General features: G+C 36.5%; 1 protein-coding gene across 1 annotated transcript in view; it reads left to right on the top strand.

The window, feature by feature from the left end:
- LOC135113913 (probable glutamate receptor) overlaps window positions 1-13,541 on the top strand; it is a 212,704-nt gene that overhangs the window by 58,636 nt on the left and 140,527 nt on the right. Inside the window, exon 3 of the mRNA XM_064029532.1 lies at window positions 2,971-3,071. Within this exon, the coding sequence (XP_063885602.1) occupies window positions 2,971-3,071 (101 nt within the window). The remainder of the gene's footprint in view (window positions 1-2,970; window positions 3,072-13,541) is intronic.

Raw genomic sequence — 13,541 nt, 5'->3', positions numbered from 1 at the left:
TCAAGTAATAATAACCTCCACTGAAGGGGTGGCTATAACGTAACTTGTTTTCGGAAACCAGTAGTGTTCCTTGTTTTGCTCTTCTATTAAGTTGTTATATTGCTCTGGCTCTGAGCATCTCACTGTTTCCCAAATTTTTCTTGCCTTATTGTGGATGGATATATTTAGAGGAGTTATATTATATTTTTCATGTAATTCTTCAGTCAATGGTCTAGTTTCTTCATTTTGATTTATGTATCTTAAAGCTTTGTTTCATATTCTTTGTAAAGACTTTTTGTTTGTTGTTGAGGTTGCACATAGTGGTATTAGTGGATATTCTAAAACAGGGATTAATGTTGTCTTCACCAATAAAGCTTGTAATTTTTGTGTTAACCCTGTAAATATTCTTAGTTTACTTAAAACGGCATTTCCTTTATTCTTTAAATTTTTACAGTGCCCACGCATACCAGTCGATTGTAATTTTAGACCTAAAAACTTTCCTTCTTTGCAAATATTTATTTCTTTGTTATTTATAGTTAGTGGCTCGGTTTTATATTGCGCCATAGAAATTATTTTAAATTTCTCCTCACTTGTTCTTATTTTCCACATTTTTTCATATCTGTTAATTCTTTCAATTTCACGCTCAACTTTTAATTTCATCATGTTTTTTTTTTTTTTTATTTACTTTGCGAAGTTATTACCTGGGTAATATCATCCGCAAACATTGTTGTTAGACATCCATGACCAGGTTCCGGTAAATCGTTGGTAAAAAGGGTATACAGGGTGGGCGAAGGTACACTACCTTGAGGTACTCCACTTAACAGATTTATAATATTACTGGTATCATTTCCTATATGTATTTTTGCAGTTCTGTTATTTAAAAAGTTACAGAGTGTTTTTTTCAAGTATTGCTGGAAGTCTGAGCTGTAGTAGTTTATACTTATGACCGTTGTACCATACTTTGTCAAAAGTACATCATGCAGTACCACATATACTTGTTTTTTATTTGCTAATGCATTAGCTATTGTCTCGTAAGTGGTGGTAATAGCTGTATGAGTACCTTTAGATGGCCTGAATCCGTGCTGTCGTTCTTTCATTATATTATGTTCTGAGAGGAATGTATTTAGTCTTGTTAAAATCAGTCTTTCATATAACTTTCCAGGTACTTCTAACAATTACGTAAATTGGTCTGTAATTCAGAGAGTTTAACGGTGACTTCATTTCTTTAGATATAAATTTTATTATTGCATTCTTAAAGCATTTTGGGAAGTAACCTGTCGAGTAACATGCATTAAATATGTTTTTGAGATGTTCTATTGTTTTATCTGTACATTTTTCTAAAATAACTTTGTTTATTTTGGATGTTCCAGGAGCTTTATTTTTAAGTTCTTTATGCAACCTCTAATTTCCTCTGTTGTTATTTCCCGTGTATGGTAGTTTTCAGTATTTTTTTTTTTTTTTTTTTTTTTTTATGTAGGAAGGATACTGGCCAAGGGCAACAAAAATCTAATAAAAAAAATGCCCACTGAAATGCCAGTCCCTAAAAGGGTCAAAGCAGTGGTCAAAAATTGGTGGATAAGTGTCTTGAAACCTCCCTCTTGAAGGAATTCAAGTCATAGGAAGGTGGAAATACAGAAGCAGGCAAGGAGTTCCAGAGTTTACCAGAGAAAGGGATGAATGATTGAGAATACTGGTTAACTCTTGCGTTAGAGAGGTGGACAGAATAGGAGTGAGAGAAAGAAGAAAGTCTTGTGCAGCGAGGCCGCGGAAGGAGGGGAGGCATGCAGTTAGCAAGATCAGAAGAGCAGTTAGCATGAAAATAGCGGTAGAAGACAGCTAGAGATGCAACATTGCGGCGGTGAGAGAGAGGCTGAAGACAGTCAGTTAGAGGAGAGGAGTTGATGAGACGAAAAGCTTTTGATTCCACCCTGTCTAGAACAGCAGTATGAGTGGAACCCCCCCAGACATGTGAAGCATACTCCATACATGGACAGATAAGGCCCTTGTACAGAGTTAGCAGCTGCGGGGGTGAGAAAAACTGGCGGAGACGTCTCAGAACACCTAACTTCATGGAAGCTGTTTTAGCTAGAGATGAGATGTGAAGTTTCCAGTTCAGATTATAAGTAAAGGACAGACCGAGGATGTTCAGTGTAGAAGAGGGGGATAGTTGAGTGTCATTGAAGAAGAGGGGATAGTTGTCTGGAAGATTGTGTCGAAGATTAATCTGTTCATGTCAACAATATCAAAAGATTTGTTTGATTGGACATTTATGATTGCATTTATGTGGTCTGTATGTGGCAAATCGAAATTTACCTCATCCTCTTGTTATTTTAAATATATCTCTCCAAGTCATTTCCATTAATGCACACTTTTCTTTATCAGAATAATACTTATTTCCTTCCAGATCTTTCATATAATTAGTGTGAGTAGTGTTGGAACCTTTCAATATATTTACTCACCTACAAAAATCTTTACCGTCTTTGCTGTAATCTATTAACTTTTTTTTTATGTTTTCTTTCCAATTTTCATCTTGAGCTTCTTTACACTTTATTCTCAGTTAATTTCTTATTGTAATAAATTCTCTGTAGTTATCATGATTTCATCCATCTCTTAAAGCTACTTATTTGTATACATTAAAGTGTCTTTCCAAGTGTCTTATATCCTCAGTAAATTCTAAATGTCTTATCCGTTTAAAATTACTTTTAGGAATTGCTTTGTTCATTGCTTTATTAATTATTTTTATCCATTTATTAATCTCCTCTTCCAATGAAGCTACATTTTTCTGGTTAAAAATGGTTATTGTTATTTCTTCATCAACTGTTTTATATATATATATATATATATATATATATATATATATATATATATATATATATATATATATATATATATATATATATATATATATATATATATATATATATATATATATATATATATATATATATATATATATATATATATATATTATTTTTTTTTTTTTTTTTGCAGCTAATGGTAGCAACCAAACATCAAGTAAAATGCTGCCCTTCCATGGCGTCTGTGGAACTGAAGATTATTATACAGTCAACGTAATAGACAGTAGATCACAGGTAAATGTATCTCACACACACACACACACACACACACACACACAATCACAGATATATATATATATATATATATATATATATATATATATATATATATATATATATATATATATATATATATATATATATATATATATATATATATATATATATATATATATATATATATATATATATATATATATATATATATATATATATATATATATATATATATATATAAATATATATATATATATATATATATATATATATATATATATATATATATATATATATATATATATATATATATATATATATATATATATATATATATATATATATATATATATATATATATACATGAGGTTATCGCTGCATGACTGACAGCATTTTTAAGCTAGAATACAAGATCCAAAGATGTAACAAATGGTGAAAAACAATAAAAAAAAACCTACACAGTGCAAAGTAGATAAAATGTTAAAACAAAAAATAAACAAATAAATAAATAAATAATTAAAAAAAAGGCAAAACAATTTTTAAGAAAGTATTTTATTTTTTTTTTATGTAGGAAGGATACTGGCCACGGGCAACAAAAATCTAATAAAAAAAATGCCCACTGAAATGCCAGTCCCATAAAAGGGTCAAAACAGAGGTCGAAAATTGGTGGATAAGTGTCTTGAAACCTCCCTCTTGAAGGAATTCAAGTCGTAGGAAGGTGGAAATACAGAAGCAGGCAGGGAGTTCCAGAGTTTACCAGAGAAAGGGATGAATGATTGAGAATACTGGTTAACTCTTGCGTTAGAGAGCTGGACAGAATAGGGGTGAGAGAAAGAAGAAAGTCTTGTGCAGCGAGGCCGCGGAAGGAGGGGAGGCATGCAGTTAGCAAGATCAGAAGAGCAGTTAGCATGAAAATAGCGGTAGAAGACAGCTAGATATGCAACATTGCGGCGGTGAGAGGGAGGCTGAAGACAGTCAGTTAGAGGAGAGGAGCTGATGAGACGAAAAGCTTTTGATTCCACCCTGTCTAGAAGACCAGTATGAGTGGAATCCCCCAAGACATGTGAAGCATACTCCATACATGGACGGATAAGGCCCTTGTACAGAGTTAGCAGCTGGGGGGGTTGAGAAAAACTGGCGGAGATGTCTCAGAACACCTAACTTCATAGAAACTGTTTTAGCTAGAGATGAGATGTGAAGTTTCCAGTTCAGATTATAAGTAAAGGACAGACTGAGGATGTTCAGTGTAGAAGAGGGGGACAGTTGAGTGTCATTGAAGAAGAGGGGATAGTTGTCTGGAAGGTTGTGTCGAGTTGATAGATGGAGGAATTGAGTTTTTGAGGCATTGAACAATACCAAGTTTGCTCTGCCCCAATCAGAAATTTTAGAAAGATCAGAAGTCAGGCGTTCTCTGGCTTCCCTGCGTGATATGTTTACCTCCTGAAGGGTTGGACGTCTATGAAAAGACGTGGAAAAGTGCAGGGTGGTATCATCAGCGTAGGAGTGGATAGGACAAGAAGTTTGGTTTAGAAGATCTTCTTCTTCTTCTTCCCAGCTTTTCCCTATTCGGGGTCGCCGTTGTGAATGAGCCTTCTCCACGTATTTCTATTGTTTGCCATCTCTGGATTTATATTCTTCTTCCGAAGATCTCCGTTTATGCAGTCAATCCATCTTCTTTTGGGCCGTCCTCTTCTTCTAACTCCCTCCACCTCCATTTCCATGATCTCCCTTCCTACGTGGTCTTCGCCAACTCTTCTTCTCAAGTGTCCATACTTCTCAAGTGTCCTTGACTCCTGGATCTTCTTGGAGACTTCAACTACTTTCACCGTTCCTCTTATGTACTTATTCCTAATTCGGTCTGTTCTGTTGACTCCCACCATCCATCTCAACATCTTCATCTCCGCTACATCCATCTTCCTCTCTTCAATCTTCTTCAAAGGTGCTGCTTCTAGCCCATACATCAAAGCAGGTCTAACGACTGCTTTGTGGATTTTGCCCTTCACTCTTACTGGTACCCTTCTATCGCATATCACACCCGAAACTTGCCGCCAATTGTTCCAGCCACACTGAATCCGAAAGTTCACTTCTTTTTCCATTTCCCCTGTCTCGTCTACCATCGATCCCAAGTACTTAAATGTTTTCACTCTCTTCAACTTTTCACCATTCAGTCTAATTGTGGCCTGTTGATCGCCCCTTGTATCCGTCGTAAAATATTCAGTTTTGGACCTACTAATCCTCATTCCTCATTGGTTTAGAAGATCATTAATGAATAATAAGAAGAGAGTGGGTGAGAGGACAGAACCCTGAGGAACACCACTGTTAATAGATTTAGGAGAAGAACAGTGACCGTCTACCACAGCAGCAATAGAACGGTCAGAAAGGAAATTTGAGATGAAGTTACAGAGAGTAGGATAGAAACCGTAGGAGGGTAGTTTGGAAATCAAAGTTTTGTGCCAGACTCTATCAAAAGCTTTTGATATGTCCAAGGCAACAGTAAAAGTTTCACCAAAATTTCTAAAAGAGGATGACCAAGACTCAGTAAGAAAAGCCAGAAGACCACCAGTAGAGCGGCCTTGACGGAACCCATACTGGCGATGAGATAGAAGGTTGAGGATAGATTCAAAATCTTTGGATAGGCAGGAAATTAAAGCAATAGGACGATAATTTGAGGGATTAGAACGGTCACCCTTTTTAGGAACAGGTTGAATGTAGGCAAACTTCCAGCAAGAAGGAAAGCTAGATGTTGACAGACAAGGCTGAAAGAGTTTGACTAGGCAAGGTGCAAGCACGGAGGCACAGTTTCGGAGAACAATAGGAGGGACCTCATCAGGTCCATAAGCCTTCCGAGGGTTTAGGACAGAGAGGGCATGGAAAACCTCATTGCGAAGAATTTTAATAGGTGGCATGAAGTAGTCAGAGGGTGGAGGAGAGACAGGAACAAGCCCAGAATCGTCCAAGGTAGGGTTTTTAGCAAAGGTTTGAGCGAAGAGTTCAGCTTTAGAAATAGATGTGATAGCAGTGGTGCCAATTGGATGAAATAGAGGAGGGAAAGAAGAAGAAGCAAAGTTATTGGAGATATTTTTGGCTAGATGCCAGAAGTCACGAGGGGAGTTAGATCTTGAAAGGTTTTGACATTTTCTATTAATAAAGGAATGTTTTGGCTAGTTGGAGAACAGACTTGGCATGGTTCCAGGCAGAAATATATAGCGCATGAGATTCTGGTGATGGAAGGCTTAAGTACCTTTTGTGGGCCACCTCTCTATCATGTATAGCACGAGAACAAGCTGTGTTAAGTAAAGGTTTAGAAGATTTAGGACGAGAAAAAGAGTGAGGACACTATCACCTCTGTTATGCGCTCAGCACACAAAGGCGGGTCTCTGACATGGAAGCAGTAGTCATTCCAAGGAAAATCAGCAAAATACCTCCTCAGGTCCCCCAACTAGCAGAGGCAAAACGCCAGAGGCACCTTCGCTTAGGGGGATCCTGAGGAGGGATTAGCGCGATAGGACAAGATAAAGATATGAGATTGTGATCTGAGGAGCCCAACAGAGAAGAAAGGGTGACAGCATAAGCAGAAAGATTAGAGGTCAGGAAAAGGTCAAGAATGTTGGGCGTATCTCCACGACGGTCAGGAATACGAGTAGGGTGTTGCACCAATTGCTCTAGGTCATGGAGGATAGCAAAGTTGTAGGCTAGTTCACCAGGATGGTCAGTGAAGGGAGAGGAAAGCCAAAGCTGGTGGTGAACATTGAAGTCTCCAAGAATGGAGATCTCTGCAAAAGGGAAGAGTGTCAGAATGTGCTCCGCTTTGGAAGTTAAGTAGTCAAATAATTTCTTATAGTCAGAGAAGTTAAGTGAGAGGTATACTGCACAGATAAATTTAGTATGAGAGTGACTCTGTAGTCGTAGCCAGATGGTGGAAACCTCGGAAGATTCAAGAGCATGGGCACGAGAGCAGGTTAAGTCATTGCGCACATAAACGCAGCATCCAGCTTTGGATCGAAAATGAGGATAGAGAAAGTAGGAGGGAGCAGAAAAAGGGACTACTGTCAGTTGCCTGAGACACCTGAGTTTCAGTGAGGAAAAGAAGATGAGGTTTAGAAGAGGAGAGGTGGTATTCTACAGATTGAAAATTAGATATTAGATCGCGAATGTTGCAGAAGTTAATGAAGAAAAAGTTGAGGGGGGTGTCAAGACACTTAGGGTCGTCGACAGAAAGGCAGTCCGACCTGGGGACATTTATGGTCCCCTCCCGAGATGAGGACTCTGAGGCTGGTGTAGGAGTCGCCATTATGATTTTAAATTTTTTGAGTGAAGGGTGTGTGTTATTATGTGCTTGTAGTTTTGTGTGGAGGAAGAGAGTTGTCTTTAGAGGACAGGCTGTGACTGCCCCCTTGTGTTGTGAGACACAAAGGAAAACGTTCAGTGAGGTCACAGCTGGGTTTAATGATGAGTTCACAGCACCCCCTGAACAGTGCTTTAGACCTCATTGGGAGTAATTATCGTTTCGGTAGATGTCTACTGCCTCCACTCCTATCAGGGAGTGTAGTTGTGTTTTTTTTTTTATCATTATTATTATTATTTTTTTTTTTTTTAATGTAGGAGGGACACTGCCCAAGAGCAACAAAAATCCAATAAAAAAAAGCCCATTGAGATGCCAGTCCCAGAACAGGGTCCAAAGCGGAAGTCGTGAATTGAGGGATAAGTGTCTTGAAACCTCCCTCTTGAAGGAATTCAAGTCATAGAAGGGTGGAAATACAGAAGCAGCCAGGGAGTTCCAGAGTTTACTAGAAAATGGGATGAATGATTGAGAATACTGGTTAAGTCTTGCATTAGAGAGGTGGACAGAATAGGGGTAAGAGAAATAAGAAAGTCTCGTGCAGAGAGGCCGCGGGAGGAAGGGAGCCATGCAGTTAGTAATATCAGAAGAGCAGTTAGAATTAAAATAGCGGTAGAAGATAGTTAGAGATGTAACACTACGGCGATGAGACAAAGGCTGAAGACAATCAGTTAGAGGAGAGGAGTTGAGAAGATGAAAAGCTTTTGATTCCACCCTGTGTCCCTAGACGTGGTTGTCGTTCCTTTCACAGCTGTAGGATATATATATATATATATATATATATATATATATATATATATATATATATATATATATATATATATATATATATATATATATATATATATATATATATATATATATATATATATATATATATATACATATATACATATATATATATATATATATATATATATATATATATATATATATATATATATATATATATATATATATATATATATATATATATATATATATATATATATATATATAGAATATATATATATATATATATATATATATAGAATATATATATATATATATAGAATATATATTTTTGGCTAGATGCCAGAAATCACGAGGGGAGTTAGATCTTGAAAGATTTTGACACTTTCTATCAATGAAGGAGCTTTTGGCTGGCTGGAGAACAGACATGGCATGGTTCCTTGCAAAAAAAATAAAGTGCACAAGATTCTGGTGGTGGAAGGCTCAAGTCCCTTTTGTGGGCTATCATGTATAGGACGAGAATAGACTGTGTTAAACCAAGGTTTGTAAGGCTTAGGTTGAGGAAAAGAGCGAGGAATCTACGCTTCCATCCCAGACACTATCACCTCTGTTATGCGCTCGGCACACATAGATGGGTGTCTGACGTAGTAGAAACATAGTAGAACTTATTCCAAGAAAAATCAGCAGAATGCCTTCTCAGGTCCCCTCAACTATTACATCAGTCTTAGCAATTACTATTATATATATATATATATATATATATATATATATATATATATATATATATATATATATATATATATATATATATATATATATATATATATATATATATATATATATATATATATATATATATATATATATATATATATATATATATATATATATATATATATATATATATATATATATATATTCATCCCACGTGTACCATGGCCAACCAGTCTATTTTAAATTAACCTTCTTCTCCACCTCTAAACGGAATTTCACACACACTTTCAGTTCTTAAGGAAAGCTACCTGGGTACATGTGTTTGTTCTGAGTCTTCCTTCCTGGTCATTTGTCCTTCTTCTCTACCTCTCAAGGGAATTTCACCATTTTTCATCATCGTGTCTTTTACTCGCACACATCAACTATATCAACTTACTACCCACGACCTCCAAGCTACTAAAATCACCTCCTCACTACCAGTCCTCCACGGTACCAACACACCAATCATCATCAACTAGGCAAGTAACATCATCTAAACCCAGAAAAACAGTGGCAGCAGTAATTCAAAACAGTGGTGGCAATCATGAATCTAGAACAGTGTTGGCAGCGGTGGGATGAATAAATGAAATGGTGAATATATATATATATATATATATATATATATATATATATATATATATATATATATATATATATATATATATATATATATATATATATATATATATATATATATATATATATATATATATATATATATATATATATATATATATATATGGGGATTCCTAAGATGGTGTAGGAATCGCCATGATGATTTTGAATTTTGAGTAAAGGGTGTGTCTGTAATTAGGTGCTTGTAATTTTGTGTGAAGAATGTAGTTGTCTTGAAAGGTCAAGCTGTGAGGTCAAGCTGTGAGGTCACAGATGGATTTAGTAAGTTCACAACACCCCTTTATCGAGTGCTTCAGACCTTATTGGAAGTAACTATTGTTTCGGCTGGTGCTTACTGCTTCCTATGATATATATATATATATATATATATATATATATATATATATATATATATATATATATATATATATATATATATATATATATATATATATATATATATATATATATATATATAATTTTCCAGTGATTTCCATCTAAAAAAAAAAAATTGAAAAAAGTTATTATGGTTCTGAAACTGCTTTTGTGTTTAGAACAATATTTATATTTTCGTCTTATTTTATTATAGTATGGGTTACTATTACTTTATATATCAGGTAAAAGACTTTTGCTAAATCTCAATTGCTTATATAATTGCTTTTGAAATGTTGCACATAAAATAAATGAATGAAAAAAAATTATAAGGTGTTCTAAAGATTTTTATTTTTAATAAATTCATTCTTGAACTGACCAGATGTAGCGAGAAATTTCTCATATTTAGAAAAAAAATCACATTTCAGAAATTTTAAATCTTGCAGAATGTTTCAGCAGATTTTTTTTTAAGTTTCTAGAACATTTTAGAACATTCTACTCAATGTAAACATTTCCCGAATATTCCAGAAGTTTCTAGAATAGAGTAGAAATATGTATAATTATCAAAAATTTTCTAGAATCTACAAGAATTTTCTAGAATGATTCAGAATATTCTAAAGTAGGTTCAAGAATATTCTAGAAAGATTGAGAACATTCTGGGCCACATTCTAGAAAGACTAAAAATATTTTAGAGTATTGCTTGGTAATATAAAAGTAGGGGCTTGCAGATCCCAGATGCATTCTGCTACATATGTGGTGAATTCATCAAGACAAGAGCAAAGAAGTTCTCTGTGACAGCAACTGGAAAAATGTGTGAAGCTTATAAAACATATTTTCCTGTGCCAGTTGGGGACCAAGATAAAACTTGGGCACCTCATTTTCCTTGTGAGCATTGTAAGAGAACACTAAACGGTAAAATGGCCGTTAGTTTTCAAGAGTAAAATCCAATAAAGAATTAAGAATAAAAATAAAATAAGATTAACAGAAACTCATACTGTTGTTCTTTTACAGGATGGTATAGAGGGGAAAACAGAGCCATGAAATTTTGCTATTCCTAGAACATGGCATGAACCTGCTGATCACTCAACTGACTGTTTTTTTTTTTTTTTTTTTCTGCATGGTGGGTCCTTCCAAACGTCGATCTGGGAAAAAATGCACCTGCTGTTTTCTATCCAGATATTCCATCTTCCATTGCACCAGTACCACACGGTCCTGATCTTTTTGTACCAGCTCCTCCAGAAAGAAATCAACTATAAAAAGAGAGTAGCAAGTCAGAAGATGAGCTAAACAGAGAGGAAGACTGTGACATCACAGATACCGTTGTAGCTAAGAGGAATCCTTATTACTTAAACCAAAGAGACCTCAATGACCTTATCAGAGATCTTGGTTTGACAAAGTCAAAGGGTGAGCTTTTGATTTCAAGGCTGAAGGAATGGGATTTTCTTGATGACAATGTTCAGGCGACCAGCCAAAGAAAACGTCACAAACTTTTCTCCAGCTTTTTTTTTTTTTTTATGGTCAAGGGCAACAAAAATCTAATAAAAAAAAAATGCCCACTGAAATGCCAGTCCCATAAAAGAAATAATAATAATAATAATAATAAGAATAATAAGAAGAGAGTGGGTGACAGGACAGAACCATGAGGAACACCACTGTTAATAGATTTAGGAGAAGAACAGTGACCGTCTACCACAGCAGCAATAGAACGGTCAGAAAGGAAACTTTAGATGAAGTTACAGAGAGAAGGATAAAAACCGTAGGAGGGTAGTTTGGAAATCAAAGCTTTGTGCCAGACTCTATCAAAAGCTTTTGATATGTCCAAGGCAACAACAAAAGTTTCACCAAAATCTCTAAAAGAGGATGACCAAGACTCAGTAAGGAAAGCCAGAAGATCACCAGTAGAGCGGCCTTGACGGAACCCATACTGGCGATCAGATAGAAAGTTGTGAAGTGAAGTGAAATGTTTAAGAATCTTCCTGTTGAGGATAGATTAAAAAACTTTAGATAGGCAGGAAATTAAAGCAATAGGACGGTAGTTTGAGGGATTAGAACGGTCACCCTTTTTAGGAACAGGTTGAATGTAGGCAAACTTCCAGCAAGAAGGAAAGGTAGATGTTGACAGACAGAGCTGAAAGAGTTTGACTAGGCAAGGTGCAAGCACGGAGGCACAGTTTCGGAGAACAATAGGAGGGACCCCATCAGGTCCATAAGCCTTCCGAGGGTTTAGCAAGCGAGGGCATGGAAAACCTCATTGCGAAGAATTTTAATAGGTGGCATGAAGTAGTCAGAGGGTGGAGGAGAGGGAGGAACAAGCTCAGAATCGTCCAAGGTAGAGTTTTTAGCAAAGGTTTGAGCAAACAGTTCAGCTTTAGAAATAGATGTGATAGCAGTGGTGCCATCTGGTTGAAATAGAGGAGGGAAAGAAGAAGAAGCAAAGTTATTGGAGATATTTTTGGCTAGATGCCAGAAATGACGAGGGGAGTTAGATCTTGAAAGGTTTTGACATTTTCTGTTAATGAAGGAGTTTTTGGCTAGTTGGAGAACAGACTTGGCATGGTTCCAGGTAGAGATATAAAGTGCATGAGATTCTGGTGATGGAAGGCTTAAGTACCTTTTGTGGGCCACCTCTCTATCATGTATAGCACGAGAACAAGCTGTGTTAGACCAAGGCTTAGAAGGTTTAGGACGAGAAAAAGAGTGAGGAATGTTTGCCTCCATGCCAGACACTATCACCTCTGTTATGCGCTCATCACACAAAGATGGGTGTCTGACACGGAAGCAGTAGTCATTCCAAGGAAAATCAGCAAAATACCTCCTCAGGTTCCCCCAACTAGCAGAGGCAAAACGCCAGAGGCAACTTCGCTTAGGGGGATCCTGAGGAGGGATTGGAGTGGTAGGACAAGATAAAGATATGAGATTGTGATCGGAGGAGCCCAACGGAGAAGAAAGGGTGATAGCATAAGCAGAAGGATTAGAGGTCAGGATAGCAAAGTTGTTGGCTAGTTCACCAGGATGGTCAGTGAAGGGAGAGGAAAGCCAAAGCTGGTGGTGAACATTGAAGTCTCCAAGAATGGAGATCTGCAAAAGGGAAGAGGGTCAGAATGTGCTCCACTTTGGAAGTTAAGTAGTCAAAGAATTTCTTATAGGCAGAGGAGCTAGGTGAGAGGTATACAGCACAGATAAATTTAGTATGAGAGTGACTCTGTAGTTGTATCCAGATGGTGGAAAACTCGGAAGATTCAAGAGCGTGGGCACGAGAGCAGGTTAAGTCATTGCGCATATAAACGCAGCATCCAGCTTTGGATCGAAAATGAGAATAGAGAAAGTAGGAGGGAACAGAAAAGGGGCTACTGTCAGTTGCCTCAGACACCTGAGTTTCAGTGAGGAAAAGAAGATGAGGTTTAGAAGAGGAGAGGTGGTTTTCTCCAGATTGAAGATTAGATCTTAGACCGCGAATGTTGCAGAAGTTAATGAAGAAAAAGTTGAGGGGGGTGTCAAGACACTTAGGGTCGTCGACAGAAAGGCAGTCCGACCTGGGGACATTTATGGTCCCCTCCCCAGATGGGGACTCCGAGGCTGATGTAGGAGTCGCCATGATGATTTTAAAATATTTGAGTGAAGGGTGTGTGTGTTATTAGGTGCTTGTAGTTTTGTGTGGAGGAAGAGAGTTGTCTTTA

Source organism: Scylla paramamosain, chromosome 26, assembly GCF_035594125.1.
Source record: "Scylla paramamosain isolate STU-SP2022 chromosome 26, ASM3559412v1, whole genome shotgun sequence".
In the NCBI taxonomy this organism is placed as follows: Eukaryota; Metazoa; Arthropoda; class Malacostraca; order Decapoda; family Portunidae; genus Scylla; species Scylla paramamosain.
Note: the sequence above shows the minus strand (reverse complement) of the source record. Positions and strands in the feature narration are given on the sequence as shown.